General features: G+C 46.8%; 1 protein-coding gene across 3 annotated transcripts; it reads right to left on the reverse strand.

Moving 5' to 3' along the window:
- Positions 1-424: 424 nt before the first annotated feature.
- HMG20B (high mobility group 20B) lies at positions 425-14,678 on the reverse strand. 3 transcript variants are annotated; one of them, XM_080989153.1, is made up of 11 exons: positions 14,621-14,678; positions 11,889-11,977; positions 11,186-11,303; positions 9,289-9,492; positions 7,948-8,068; positions 7,303-7,349; positions 5,605-5,683; positions 3,359-3,574; positions 2,123-2,255; positions 1,536-1,565; positions 425-1,493 (listed from the first exon to the last, which is right to left on the reverse strand). In XM_080989153.1, the coding sequence occupies exons 2-10, from the start codon at positions 11,924-11,926 to the stop codon at positions 1,553-1,555; spliced, it is 969 nt and encodes a 322-aa protein (XP_080845279.1). In that variant the 5' UTR covers positions 11,927-11,977; positions 14,621-14,678; the 3' UTR covers positions 425-1,493; positions 1,536-1,552. The 3 variants fall into 3 exon arrangements, with proteins under 3 accessions (XP_080845279.1, XP_080845280.1, XP_080845278.1); XM_080989154.1 differs by having other exon boundaries at positions 425-1,565; positions 11,198-11,303; XM_080989152.1 differs by having other exon boundaries at positions 425-1,565.
- Between the last annotated feature and the right edge of the window lie 1,002 nt (positions 14,679-15,680).

The following is a 15,680-nucleotide window of genomic DNA, read 5'->3' on the forward strand; positions in this document are numbered from 1 at the left end:
TCCTCCTCTTGGGAAGCAGGGAAAGGGCTTTGAAACCCCCTCACACATGATCCAGCGGACCTCTCTTTAATTTCCTGCTCCACTGAAAATGAGGAGAGCAAGAAAATTTTATCTACGGTTGCAATCGAAATTATTCCAAAAACAAAAACCCATTGCAAATCAAGTTTATTATCGAAATCCACAAACTTTCAGCTGATTGCAAGGAGGAAATAGTTTGACACGACGGCTGCTTCAAAACAGCTCCCCCAAAATTCAGCTGAAAACGCGTCTCTGATTTGATCCTGTGAATCTGTGAATTTTGATAACAAACCTGATTTGAAATGGGGGAGGAGTTGAATAATTTTTGATTGCAACTGTCTATAAAAAGGGATAAAAGCCTGGATTCTTAGATCAATGAAATTGGGGTCTAATTTTGTTTTGAAAAAAAATATTTATTTATTTACCCTACCAAATTGTAGACAATTTTTTTTCCTCGGATGTGAAAATTCCAGGAAATTAACCCTAAGAATAAACAGGTCGAGGCAGTGATATAGCTTAGCGGTGGTCGGGAGACCAGAATAGTGCAGATCAAGATATCTGGCTGGATCCTGCTATATAGACAAACCTGAGAGTGAAGTCCCATTAATCTCAGTGGGTCTTACTCCCAAGTAGCCTAACCTGTGACTGCCCTGTAAAAGCATGATTTTCTGGCGGGTCTTTTCCACCCTAAAATTCCTGGAAAGCCACTGACTCCAGCAATTCTGGGCTAGATCTCAACCCAGATTGCATGGTCCCTTTAACTAGAAAGGAACAGGATCCGTGTAGCTCAGGGACTTTGCACGGAGAAATGCAAGGTTTAATCTCTGGGTCTCCCCAATTTAAAACGCAACACTTCTTCGGGGGGCCCCTGCAAAAATTTAATCTGCATTTCTGACGCAGCGTGTGCCCTGTTTCCATCAAACCGCAGTCAGCAATTATCGTAAATTTATTCATTCGTCCCCGACTGTGCCACAAATCAGAAGTCCTGACTCTGGGCTGGCTGGCCGTGCTGTGAAAACAGCGGCATTTTCAAACAGATCCTTGAGAAATCTAGCCGATTCGAAAGTGGCTCTCTTCTCTTGTTTAAGAAACAGCAGGCGCAGAAAAATGAGGGGCAAACGCGGATCCATCAATTATAGTCAATTAGGGCGTTCGGAAGCAGGAACACCCTACGGATTTTGTGCCGCAATGTGCGCGCCACCGGCGTTCTCGCCGCAATAAAACGCCAAAACAACAGCGGCAAAAATTGGAATTCCCGTCGTCGTCGTCCTTCCCCGAGAAGAACCGTAGAATCCCGGAGCTCAAGGAACCTTTGCGCAAAACATGATTTTTTCCCTAATGTTCTAAAATATCTAACCACCCTGACGGACAGCTTTGAGGAGGAATAAGGAGATTGGGAGAAGATTGATCCTGAAACATCTCAGGAGCACAGAAGAGGCACAGTTAAGAGAGGAGAGGTCTGGAAGGTGGAGACAGCTGCAAGCAGGGAGACTTGTGCGAAGTTTTCGAGTTGCGCTGGGAGGTCTGTAGCTGCTCACAAGTGTTCACTAGAAGAGAGAGGGGGATAAGCAATATCAGAATCATAATTTATTATTTTTACCCTACCCATCTGGCTGGGTTTCCCCAGCCACTCTGGGCGGCTCCCAACAAAATATTAAAAACACAATAAAACACCATACATTTAAAACTTCCCTAAACAGGGCTACCTTCAGATGTCTTCTGAAAGTCAGATAGTTGTTTATTTCCTTGACATCTGAAGGGAGGGCGCCACCACCAAGAAGGCCCTCTGCCTGGTTCCCTGTAACCTCACTTCTCGCAATGAGGGAACCGCCAGAAGGCCCTTGGAGCTGGACCTCAGTGTCCGGGCTGGAGGATGGGGGTGGAGACGCTCCTTCATGTATACTGGGCCATTTAGGGCTTTCAAGGTCAGCACCAACACTTTGAATTGTGCTTGGAAACGTCCTGGGAGCCAATGTAGGTCTTTCAGGTTATGTGGTCTCGGCGGTCGCTCCCAGTCCCCAGTCTGGCTGCCACATTCTGGATTAGTTAGCAGCCCCCTTCCCGACCCTCCGCTCGTGACGGCTGCGTCCTGCGCATGGCTCACCTGGCGATGCGAGACAGAATCTCCTTCACCCGCACCACAAGCCTCTCGTTCTGCACCGGGTTGCTCTCGATGGCGCTGTGGAGCTTCGCCATGTAGAAATCGAGGGTGCTCAATGTAGGGGTCTCCCCGGTGCCTGGAGGAGAAAAACCGATCAGATATCCGCTGACCTCCATCGCACTCTGCAAACTGACCGTCTGCCCATATCACTATTATTATTTATATATATCCCAGAGTGGATATATATCTGATCAAAAGGTCAGTGGTTTGAATCCCCACGACTGGGTGAGCTCCCGTTGCTTGGTCCCTGCTCCTGCCCACCTAGCAGTTTGAAAGCACGTCAAAGTGCAAGTAGATAAATAGGTACCGCTCTGGCGGGAAGGTAAACGGCATTTCCGTGCGCTGCTCTGGTTCGCCAGAAGCGGCTTAGTCACGCTGGCCACATGACCAGGAAGCTGTACGCCGGCTCCCTCAGCCAGTAATGCGAGATGAGCGCCACACGATCCCACACGAAAAACATCCCTGTGGAGACGTCAGTCCCGAATCGGTGGCGCACAGCCTTCTGGCTTGCCCTCTTTATAAAAGAGGAATGAGATTATCACCCCTCTTTTATCATCCATTCCTGGTTGCCCCAGGGTCCTTTCCCTTGGCAGATCAAGATGACCAGGTGACAACAAAGGTGGCAAGGTTTTTCGCCTGGGCAATCAGAATAAGGTTCACTATTCAAAAACCTAAAATGTATTGTATATAGGTAAAGGTAAAGGGACCCCTGACCATTAGGTCCAGACTCTGGGGTTGCGGCGCTCATCTCGTTTTACTGGCCAAGGGAGCCAGCATACAGCTTCCGGGTCATGTGGCCAGCATGACTGAGCCGCTTCTGGCGAACCAGAGCAGCGCATGGAAACACCGTTTACCTTCCCACTGGAGTGGTACCTATTTATCTACTTGCACTTTGACGTGCTTTTGAACTGCTAGGTGGGCAGGAGCAGGGACAGAGTAACGGGAGCTCACCCTGTCACAGGGATTCGAACCGCCGACCTTCTGATCGGCAAGCCCTAGGCTCTGTGGTTTAACCCACAGCGCCACCCGCGTCCCAATGGTATATAATTGACTTTTTATTTCTATTCTTTGTATAGCGTATTGTTGTTTTATTGCTGTGGCCAGCGGCTGACGCAAATAAAGATTCATTCATTCATTCGTGTAGCCACGTCCCATCCAGTGGGGGCCGCCCAGCCGTACCTGGGATTGGCAGGCTGGCAAAGCTGGCGGTCAAGGCTTGGCGCACTGTCTGTAGCTGCTTCTGCAAGGCGATGGTCTGGCGCTCTTCCAGAGCCAATTCCTGCTCCAGGCGCTCTTTGGCGCAACTCATGTTCTCTGTGTGTTTCTGCAAGATGGAGTTCTGCTCCTCAAACTCCGTGTTCACCTTGCGCAGGCGCCGGAGCTCCGCTTCCCGGGCTGGAGAAACAAACGGACAACACAGGGAGTGTTAAGTTGTGGGTGAACATATCGGACGACATAGCGATTCTTCAAACAGCTCTTGTTTATTCACAGGCCAGGACAGAACTGAACTGAAGGGTTCAGTCAGCCTGCTTATATAGAGCTCCAGTACAACGTAACTGTCAGAGCTGGCTCCAGGTCCCAGCTCACAGAGGACCAACGCTAGCCGGCAGTAATGTACAAAAGTCTTTATTGAAGTACAGTTTCCATTTTCAAGCCGCAGCGCCCCAGCTCTACGTCTAGGGGTTAGATCGGCGAAGCTCCATCTGAGTCTCCGCCCCCTGTACACCAGTTTAAGATTCTAGCCTTACTCCACCTCTTCCGTCTCTCCTTTCTCCTCTGGGTCCTGCTACCCCCCGGGGTCCCTTCCTTCCTGGATTCTTCTGACGCTGACGTTGACCCCCCTGACTCCTCCCCCTCTTTTCGGCGGGCTTTGGGACCTGGCTCCCTATCCGGGCTGCCAACTGCGCCGCCCTCCTGTACATTTGAACTTGGCGCGCGCGCCCAGCCTTCAACCTTCCTCTCGACCGTTTCCTCGCTCCCCGATGGAGGCGTGGCCAATCCTGACTCATGTCCTCCCACTGGCAGTGCGCCGCCTGATCCCGATGCCTGGGACTCCTCCCCCCTACTGCACTCTGGTGTGGACGCTGGTCCTGATTTCCAACTGCTGCTCTCTGAGTCCCCTCTGGCCCCTTCTTCCTGGGGTGTCCCCCTCGGCACCCCCCTTGCTCTGACCATGGGAGCCCCTTTCTGTGAATCTTCCGATTCGCTGGAAAGACTCAGAGACCTCGGACCGCTGTCATCGCTAACATTTCCTTCGGACTCCTCCCCCTCGCTCTCTATTTCCTCCCTTTCCTGTGCCTCTGCTCCTGAACCCCTGACAGTAACTGTAACAATTTTCTAAAACTATCCAATCACGGAATGTCACTTTCGATCCTTTATTTGCATAACTATCTACAGTATCCCCCTGCTGGCCCAGGGTGAGAACTTCAGTACATAACAGGGAGAGTATTGGAACAAGAAATTTGTGGGTGCACTGCATGGGGAATTTTGCGGGTGTACGGGCACCCAGGGGAGTTGGCACCTGTACCTGTCAGGATCAGGGCCGGATTGAGGTTTGGCGAGACCCTCAGCTCCTGAAGGTAGTGGGGCCCTTTATATGTCCAGCTGTCCTTTGCCAGCAACAAATTGTCGCTGCTTTTTGTGTTGAATATATGCTATATGGTCGTTTATGGACCTAGTAGGTATCTAAAGCCATTTGCACATCACAAAATATGTCTTTTATCAAAGCAATTGTTGAACTGAAATACAAGAAGTATATCAACAGGTAAAGGGTAAAGGAACCCCCTGACCACTGGGTCCAGTCGTGGCCGACTCTGGGGTTGCGGCGCTCATCTCACTTTACTGGCCGAGGGAGCCGGCGTACAGCTTCTGGGTCATGTGGCCAGCAGGACTAAGCCGCTTCTGGCGAACCAGAGCAGCACACGGAAACGCCGCTTACCTTCCCGCCGCAGTGGTATCTATTTATCTACTTGCACTTTGAGGTGCTTTCGAACTGCTAGCTTGGCAGGAGCAGGGACCGAGCAATGGGAGCTCACCCCGTCGCAGGGATTCGAACCGCCGACCTTCTGATCGGCAAGTCCTAGGCTCTGTGGTTTAACCCACAGCGCCACCCACGTCCCTACCCTATATATAGAAAGGAGCAAAACAGTAATATTTTAGGGAGCAGGCTAGCAGGCGGGGCCCATGACTTACATCACAGGAGCCTGCACAACACAAAACACTGTTGCTGTACGCAGGTTTTATTTCATTTCTTTTTTATCTTATATTTTGGAAATGTACATCCAGTTTTTTTTTCCTTTAAATTTTTTTGGGGCCCCCAAGAGAGTGGGGCCCTACGCTATAGCTTGTTTAGCTTATACGTAAATCCGGCACTGGTACCCAGGACTTTTGTAAGCCCACGACGGCCCCTCGGTTCCTTAAATTACCTTTATTCTGGTCCAAGAACTCCTCCGTAAATATGGGGACGTCAAATGTCGAGAATCCGTCGCTGCCTCCCTCTCCCAGCTGATTGAGAAGGAAACAGGTGAACAGAAACAAGAGAACAACTTTGCATTATTTCCCCAGGGAAAATTTGGGGATGAATTGGGAGTTGTGCATGTTTTTTGGGGGCAGAAGTCAGGTGGAAAAAGTCTTAGGAAATCGTTTTCTAAATCCCCGCAGTGCAGAAATGTGCGTTTCAGGGCCTTTCCCCGTGAAAAACACCTTCGGAAAACAAAACCCCCAGATTCCTGGACTCCAACCCTTAAGATGGATAAATAGGGGGTAAAACATTCAACTCTTAAATAAATGGAAAAAGGTGCCCGTTATTCTATTTGGTACCCCCAAATCACTATCAACCAATCAAGGCCCCATAACCTTAAAGATATCATGCGTTACTTGCTTTATATAAAATGCCCAGAGAATTATTGTTTTTTAAATCATCTATTTTTAGCTGTTTCTTGGGCCGTTCCCCCCAGGAAGTGACCGTTGGAACTTCTGTCTGATAAAACATTTTCACATCCGGCAGCCAAATTTGCTCTATCAGCTAAGAAGCTCCGTTCCGGCTATGTTCCAGCCTCCTAATTTTAATTTCAAAACCTTATTGCGTGCTGTAAACTTTTATAGGTCATGTTTTTTTTCAGAATAAAGCGTTGTTTTATAACCTGGTTTTATAACCTGGCTGTGCACTGTAAAGGCCTTATGATGAACTGATGGGATTGATTTTAAAAAACGTAAAAGCAAACTTGCAGCAGCGATGATGGCCTGTAAAGAACGATCCCAAAATCTGAATTAGGGAAATCCTCATTTTGGGCAAACAAAATGTTATGGGCAGTGGGCAAGCTTTGGAGTGCTTCAGAATGCTTCTCCGGACTAATGAAGAACTCTGCAAATCTCCAAAGCTTGCATACAAGAAAATGCGCTTTTAACAACAACAACAAAGTTAAATTCTTAAAAGGAAGGTCTGGAGGGAGGGATGGGCTGAGGAAGAACTCTACAATTCTCCAAAGCTTGCATACAAAAAAATTTGTTTTTAATAACAACAACAAAATTAAATTCTTAAAAGGTAGGATCAGGGGGAATGGGCTGATGAAGAACTCTGCAAATCTCCAAAGCTTGCATGCAAGAAAATGCGCTTCTAATAACAGCCACAAAATTAAATTCTTAAAAGGAAGGTCTGGGGGGAATGGGCTGACGAAGAACTCTGCTAATCTCCAAAGCTTGCATGCAAGAAGAAAATTAGCTTTTGATAACAACAACAACAACAAAATTAAATTCTTAAAAGGAAGGTCTGGAGGCATGGGCTGACGAAGAACTCTGCAAATCTCCAAAGCCTGCATACAAGAAAATTGGTTTTTAACAAAAACAACAACAAAATTAAATTCTTAAAAGGAAGGTCTGGGGAGATGGGCGGATGAAGAACTCTGCAAATCTACGAAGCTTGCATATAAGAAAATTTGCTTTTGATAACAACAGCAACAAAATTAAATTCTTAAAAGGTAGGTCTGGGGGCATGGGCTGATGAAGAACTCTGCTAATCTCCAAAGCTTGCATGCAAGAAAATTGGTTTTTAACAGAAACAACAACATTTAATTCTTAAAAAGAAGGCCTGAGGCATTTCCTCAAAGTCTGATAGCCGGATTTACCTTGTACCCGTTCAGCAGCGTGTTCACGACTCCAGAACCGGCATCCTCTGAAAGGTATTTTTAAAAAAGCAATAATAATGTCAACAGAGAGTGGGGAGATGGTGACTCAACTGAGCACACAGAATGATTTGGGGAGCATAGGCAGGATTCTAGCCAAGATCCCCAAAACCTGAGGCTCACCCTCTTTCCCAACCCCAGGCTGCTAAATTTGCAATTTGTGCTGTGCTTCCTAGCTAAAAGACACGACACAAAAGGAAAGGAGGGAGGAGGAGGGAAAAGGAAAACGAGCGAACACGTCAGGAAATCTGTCGCTCTTACAATGCCTCTTCCCCAAAAGTTTAATAAGGTCGATAACTCCCAGTGAAGGAGGCCACCCCTTCTGTTTCTTTCTTTCTTTTAAATAATCTTTATTATACATCGATTTACATAAACTTAATACAATATGTACAGTAGATACATTACCTACCTACATACGCACGGTGGACACACCGTAAATGTTTGACTCCCAACTCTTCTCATTGTGTTGCTTTACAATTTATTAATCTGGACGCATTTCGTTCTTATTATTCCGCTTTCCCATTTTTTATCTAGACAAATTTTATTCGCCTTACAAACTTCTGGCAAACCTACTAGCGACCGTCTCACCTTTCTTGATCTTTTTCTCCTGCATCTTTTCGGCACACATCTTGTAGGCTTCGGACTGCTGATATTCCCTCAGTTCCTTCATGTACTGTTGCTTCTCACGTTCTGCCTCATCCAGGTAACGCTGGAACGACGGAGGAATAAGGGTCAGCCTCCCTCTGCGACCCTCAAGCCCCCTCTGGCCTTATTTCCAGCTGGCAAACCCCTCTGCCCTTTACAGTGGTACCTCGGGTTACAGACGCTTCAGGTTACAGACGCTTCAGGTTACAGACTCCGCTAAACCAGAAATTGTACCTTGGGTTAAGAACTTTGCTTCAGGATGAGAACAGAAATCGCGTGGCGGCAGCAGGAGGCCCCATTAGCTAAAGTGGTGCTTCAGGTTAAGAACAGTTTCAGGTTAAGAACGGACCTTCGGAACAAATTAAGTATTTAATTAAGTATTTAACCCGAGGTACCACTGTACACAGGACGCAGGTGGCGCTGTGGGTTAAACCACAGAGCCTAGGGCTTGCCGATCAGAAGGTCGGCAGTTCGAATGAACCAGCTGTCCATGGAGGCGCAGGTGAATTCTGTGTCCAGGGCAGCTCCATCTGGTGCGCAGGATGAAACCCTCCCTGCCCGCAGACTGTTTGGCCAGAGTGGTGCATGCTCTGGTTATCTCCCGCTTGGACTACTGCCATGCGCTCTACGTGGGGCTACCTTTGAAGGTGACTCGAAAACTGCAATTAATCCAGAATGCCGCAGCTAGACTGGTGACTGGAAGCAGCCGCCGGGATCATATAACACCGGTCCTGAGAGATCTGCATTGGCTCCCAGGACGTTTCTGAGCACAATTCAAAGTGTTGGTGCTGACCTTGAAAGCCCTAAACGGCCCAGTATCCCTAAAGGATCATCTCCACCCTTATCGTTCTGCCCGGACACTGAGGTCCAGCTCCGAGGGCCTTCTGGCGGTTCCCTCCCTGCGAAAAGCGAGGTTACAGGGAACCAGGCAGAGGGCCTTCTTGGTGGTGGCACCTGCCCTGTGGAACGCCCTCCCACCAGATTTCAAGGAAATAAACAACTACCTGACTTTTAGAAGACATCTGAAGGCAGCCCTCTTTAGGGAAGCTTTTAATGTTTAATAGGTTATTGTATTTTAGTGTTTTGTTGGAAGCCGCCCAGAGTGGCTGGGGAAACCCAGCCAGATGGGCGGGGTATAAAGAATAAATAATAATTATTATTATTATTATTATTATTGTTGTTATTATTACAGGCATCACCGCCTCCGTCCGAGAAGGCAGATCAGAGCCATCGTGGCTAAAACCCATTGTTGACTCTCCTCCATGAAAATTCAGCCAATCTCACCTGTTTATCCGCCGGCTGGAGTTTGCTCCATTCTGCGCCCAACATCTTTGTGATCTCCGGGAACGGCAGATCCGGGTGTTGCATACGAATCAGCTCCCGCCGTTCGTTCAGGAAGCGGACGTATCCTGTCACCGGGGCCTTTGGCCCGTTCGGGAGAATCTTCTTCCTCTTTTTGCCTTTCGGCCATCCCCTCTTCTTCACGGGCTACTCAGGGGAAAAACAGGAGGTAGCTGAACACCCATGGCTGGAGCTTATATCAAGCGGGGGGTTCCGGCTTGCATTAGAAAGCAAACACAGGTTTCTAGTCCTCATGGGCTCAGAGCGTTGCTTGGAAGGGGAAACCTTAAAAGCTGCCCTGCAAAGCTGCAAAATAATTCTTGACAGGTGGGGATCCGACCTCTGTTGGAAAACCTCCAGCAAAGGCGGACTTGCTGCCAGAAAGTTTAGTTGGAATCTATTTATGTGGCCCCAAAGTGTTTTGTTAGCTCCCAAAATGGAAAGTAAGCAAGGTCCCAACTAAAGAGGACTGGAACCTTTTAAGTTGAAAGAATACAGTGATACCTTGGTTCTCAAACACCTTGGTTCCCAAACGCCAAAAACATGGAAGTAAGCGTTCCGGTTTGCAAATGTTTTTTGGAAGCCGGACGTCCGACGCGGCTGTCGGCTATTGTTTCCGGGGCGCCTGCGCCAATCAGAAGCCGCACCTTGGTTTCCGAACATTTTGCAAGTCAAACGGACTTCCGGAACGGTTTAAGTTTGCCGCTTTGGTTTTTGCTATTTATTTTGCATTTTTGTTTTTGAGGCTTTTTTGGATCATTTGTTTTTGTGACTGTTTGGAACCCAGTTCAGTTACTGATGGATTGTGTGGCTGCAGAAATGGATCCAAACAATGACTATCATCAGCGCAGGTAAGGAAAAAATAATAATTTTGATTTTTATCATCTACAATACTGTCTTATTTATAGTACAGTACATAGATTCTTAGGGGATGCGGTTGGCGCTGTGGGTTAAACCACAGAGCCTAGGACTTGCCGATCAGAAGGTCGGTGGTTCAAATCCCTGCGACGGGGTGAGCTCCCGTTGCTCGGTCCCTGCTCCTGCCAACCTAGCAGTTCGAAAGCATGTCAAAGTGCAAGTAAATAAATAGGTACCGCTCCGGCAGGAAGGTAAACGGCGTTTCCGTGCGCTGCGCTGGTTCGCCAGAAGCGGCTTAGTCCTGCTGGCCACATGACCTGAAAGCTGTACGCCGGCTCCCTCGGCCAGTAAAGCGAGATGAGCGCCGCAACCCCAGAGTCATCCGCAGCTGGACTTAACAGTCAGGGGTCACTTTACCTTTACAGTGGTGCCTCGCAAGACGAAATTAATCCGTTCCGCGAGTGTCTTCGTCTAGCGGTTTTTTCGTCTTGCGAAGCAACCCTATTAGCGGCTTAACGGATTAGCGCTATTAGCGGCTATTAAAGGCTTAGCGGCTTAGATAAAGGGGGGGGAAAGCGAAAATAAAATCTCAAGACTCGCAAGACATTTTCGTCTTGCGAAGCAAGCCCATAGGGAAATTCGTCCTGCGAAGCAACTCAAAAACGGAAAACCCTTTCGTCTAGCGGGTTTTCCGTCTTGCGAGGCATTCGTCTTGCGGGGCACCACTGTACCTTTAAGTGCTTGAAAAATTATAATGAATTTTTTTGTTTGTTTAAGGCGAGACTCCACCACAACCACCCCCTGTTCCTTCACATCAATATCGCGACCCGGTCGCGCAGAGGTGCAGCAAAGGTTGGCAACAACGGCAGCGAGGTAGGGTTGTCTCCCCTCTGGGGACAAAAAAACGGTAGCCCCCGGATGCCAAGATCCCAAGCAGGTCTGGGGTGGGGGAAAATCTCGTAGCCCCGACATATAGACGCACCAAGAGTCTCACCTCTTCTTCGCCATGGGGCTTCTCTGCGATCAGACGAGGGACTTCGCTTTTCTCTTGCTTGATTGACACCAGGAAACTCCCCGGCTGGGTTTTCCCCGCGGCGTTCCTGAAACCAAAAAACCCCCACGCACGCGAAAAAGGTTACACAGAACTGCAAATTTACCATCCGTAAAGGGAAGCTTCTGTTTGTTTATTTTCCTAAAAGACTCTGTTGATTTGTCAACCCAAAAGAATTACCATATTTTTTGCTCTACAAGACTCACTTTTTCCCTCCTAAAAATAAGGGGAAATGTGTGTGCGTCTTATGGAGCGAATGCAGGCTGCGCAGCTATTCCAGAAGCCAGAACAGCAAGAGGGATTGCTGCTTTCACTGTGCAGCGATCCCTCTTGCTGTTCTGGCTTCTGAGATTCAGAATATTTTTTTTCTTGTTTTCCTCCTCCAAAAACTAGGTGCTTCTTGTGGTCTGGTGCGTCTTCTAGAGCGAAAAATATGGTAATAAAAATGATCTCTTTGATAGCTGAACAAACGAAGGCGCCGCCTTCCCACCTGGCGCTTCCGAACCAGGATTTGAAAAGTAAAAGGTTTTCTTTCTCACCTCTGCCATCCCAAACCCCGGAAGACCTTTAATCTTGATAGTTTGGGATTTGGCAACTTGAAAACGCACCAACACAAAATACAAGAAATACTCACAGAAGGCCAGCCGCTTGCTGCCTGGCGCCGTGCGACATTTTCCGTTCGTTGGCGGTGAGAAACTCAGGCGACCGCTCTTAAAAGGGAGCCTGAAAGAGACGATGGAGGACTTAATGCGAAAAGCACGGGAGGAAAGTGAGAGAGGGCGTGTTTCGCACGGGGACCCCCTTTCTGTTTCAACACTCGAACTCTTCCCCCCCCCAAATTAAATAAAAAACACAAACAGAAAAGACAAACAATACAAACAAATTCTTGTTATATCCTTATTTTTCTAAACATTGTTAGGTGGGCTTCCCCAAGTCCCCCCTATCTGATTTTAATTCATCTTTAGCAATTTATATATATCAAAATTTCTAACCATCTTTTTTTTTTGACCACACTTAAAATAACTCCACATTTTATCACTTACAAATAATACTCTTTTAAAATACACTATCTCCTACTTCTAACCCTACAGCCTATATCCACTTCCAAAGCTATTCTAAGGTTTAAATATTAACATATTTTTTTTCAAATATTCCTTAAACTTCTTCTTCCACCGTCTCTTCTTCTTCCACCATCTCTTCCCTCTGGTCTGGGAGTCTCCCAGTCAGTTTGGCAAGTTCCATATAGTCCACAATGCACAAACTCTTTGCCAGGAAACCGTATCACTGCGCTGGTCCATCTCGCGTTTCCGACAGGGTAAAAACCTCGCAAGGGAAGGCATGGGTTGGGTCAGGCTAGAAGTCCCTCAGAGGTCCCTTCTGAATTTACAAGCCTATGATTCAACGCTGGAGGCAGGGCCAGACCCTACAAGTGTCCCTATTGTCCAGGGACAGTCCTGAATTTACAGAAAATGTCCAGGTTTCTGATTTGACCCTGGAATGTCCCGCTTTTCCTTAGGACGTCCCCGTTTTCAGGGGAGAAACGTTCGAGGGGATGGAATAGGACGTTCCTATTTTCAGGGGAGAAACGTTGGAGGAGATGGAATAGGACGTCCCTATTTTCACGGGAGAAACGTTGGAGATGATGGAATAGGACGTCCCTATTTTCAAGAGAGAAACATTGGAGGGGATGGAATAGGACGTCCCTATTTTCAAGAGAGAAACATTGGAGGGGATGGAATAGGACGTCCCTATTTTCATGGGAGAAACGTTGGAGGGGATGGAATAGGACGTCCCTATTTTCAGGGGAGAAACATTGGAGGGGATGGAATAGGACGTCCCTATTTTCACAGGAGAAACGTTGGAGGGGATGGAATAGGATGTCCCTATTTTGACAGGAGAAACGTTGGAGGGGATGGAATAGGACGTCCCTATTTCCACAGGAGAAACGTTGGAGGGGATGGAATAGGACATCCCTATTTTCATGAGAGAAACGTTGGAGATGATGGAATAGGACGTCCCTATTTTCAGGGGAGAAACGTTGGAAGGGATGGAATAGGACGGCCCTCTTTTCACAGGAGAAACGTTGGAGGGTCTGGAGTCATCTGACCCCCGATCCAAGCAGGTAAGTAACTACGCAACCTTTAGAAGACATCTGAAGGCCGCCCTGGATAGGGAAGTTTTTATTTATATATGTTGGAAGCCGCCCAGAGTAGCTGGGAAACCCAGGTCAGATGGGCAGGATATATAAATCACAAAACAACAAGAAGAACAATAGAAAAGGACATCCCTATTTTCATGGTAGAAAAGTTGGAGGGCATGTAGTTTATGTGACCCACCCCCACCCCCCAGTCAAGGAGATAAGTAACACTTCTCCAACGAAAATAGGGACGTCCTATTCATCAACAACAATAATAATAATAATAATAATAATAATGGGAAAGTTGGTATTTTCGTCGGGTAAATGTTGGGAGGGTGCAGAAGGGACGCCTACAGAAATGGAGGGAGATCACGATCCGGAAGATCTCCCTGGAAACGTCCTTAAAATTAAATGCAAACCGGGACCAGAGACCCCCCCACCCCCCAGCCAGGGGAATTGGGGAATTGCAATAGGGGAGGGGGCAAAGAGAGAGAGGGGCAGAGAGACAGACAGACACCATTGCATTCGCATTAATCTACTTGGAAAAAGTAAATAGAGCCCCCACCCCCTTTCTGCAATATTTTCCCTTCCCAGGCTCCCCCCTCCCTTAAAAAAAACAAGAAAAATTAGCTATAGGGCCGAGGGTCGGGTTGGGGGGGCAGAGAGACAGGCAGGCACCATTGCATTCGCATTAATCCACTTGGAAAAAGTAAATATTGCCTTTTGCAATATGTTTCCTTCCCAGGCTCCCCCCTCCCTTAAAAAAAACAAAAAAAAATTAGCTATAGGGCCGAGGGTCGGGTTGGGGGGCAGAGAGACAGGCAGGCACCATTGCATTAGCATTAATTAATCTTGGAAAAAGTAAATAGAGCCCCCGCATTTTGCAATATTATTCCTTCCCAGCCTCCCCCTCCCTTAAAAAAAACAAAAAAAAAATTAGCTATAGGGCCGAGGGTCGGGTTGGGGGGCAGAGAGACAGGCAGGCACCATTGCATTAGCATTAATTAATCTTGGAAAAAGTAAATAGAGCCCCCGCATTTTGCAATATTATTCCTTCCCAGCCTCCCCCTCCCTTAAAAAACACACAAAAAAATTGGATTATTTTTTATAAATTTAAAAAATAAAAAAATCCTAGATCTCCCCTTCTTGCAGATCCCCAGATCTGCCCCCTCCCGACCCAGCAGCCCGGATTAATAACACCGATAAAAATAAAAATATTAAATAGAAACCTTTGCAAAAGTTTCCCCAGTCTTTCATCCGCAGAAGCGCCGCCCCTTTCGCAGCTGGGTCCTTATGCAAATGACCGCCCTCTCCCCGGGCGCGGATTGGACGGGACTCGCCGCCGCCGCGCTCCTGATTGGCCCGCTCGCGTTCCATCGCTTTCCCCCGCCCCGCCCCTCCCGCCATCGCTTTTCCTTCCCTCGGCGGCCGCGCGCAATGGAACGCATCACGGCTCGGAGGCGACGCGGATTGGCCGAGGGCGGAACCAATCAGAGAGCGTGTTCTGAGTCGAATTGTCTCAATGGAGGAGGAACTTCAAAGGGAGATGCGAACGTTCTGTGCGCGTCCATTTCCTTTTAATTCCTTTATTTTAATTAAAATAATTAATTATTTTAGTGATTTTGAGTTTTATACATTTCAATGACTTTACAGTCATTTTAACCCCCTTTTCTGCGATTCATTAATTTTTAAAAATATTTTCTACATATTCCAAATTAACTTAATTTTTCTTTTTGATTCATCTTCTTTCAATATATGCTCTTGCAAATACATGCCTCCTGCAAAGTTGAATAAGTGTACACATCCTTTTCATTTTTAAAAAACAAATCAATTTTATTTATTTATACTTTTCAAGTTTATACATTTCGCTACATTCATTTCGACATTTCAGAACTTGACGTCCTTCCCCCTCTTTCTGCAATTCCTTAAATTTATTTTTTTAATATTTTCTGCATATTCCAAATTAACTTAATTTTCTCTTTTATTCATCTTCTTTCAATATATGCTCTTGCAAATATATACTCCCTGCTAAGTTGAATAACTGTACACATCCTTTTCATTTTTTAAGAACAAATCCATTTTATTTATTTATACTTTTCAAGTTTATACATTTCGCTACATTCATTTCGACATTTCAGAACTTGACTTCCTTCACCCTCTTTCTGCGGTTCCTTAAATTTGTTTTTAATATCTCCTGCATATCCAAATTAACTTAATCTGCTCATTTATTCATTCTTTTATTTGTGATTTTCAGTTTCGTACATTTCATTGATTTTACATTTAAACCCC

Source organism: Podarcis pityusensis (genome assembly GCF_964106645.2).
Source record: "Podarcis pityusensis genome assembly, chromosome: 18".
Lineage (NCBI taxonomy): Eukaryota > Metazoa > Chordata > Lepidosauria > Squamata > Lacertidae > Podarcis > Podarcis pityusensis.

Excerpts from the sequence above, each read along its gene's own strand:
- HMG20B (XM_080989153.1), bottom strand. The coding sequence starts at position 11,926 with ATGTCGCACGGCGCCAGGCAGCAAGCGGCTGGCCTTCT. Across the intron at positions 7,350-7,947 it reads GGAGAAAAAGATCAAGAAAG|AGGATGCCGGTTCTGGAGTC; the intron begins GTGAGACGGTCG and ends AATACCTTTCAG. Across the intron at positions 2,256-3,358 it reads TGCCAGCCTGCCAATCCCAG|GCACCGGGGAGACCCCTACA; the intron begins GTACGGCTGGGC and ends TTTCTCCTCCAG.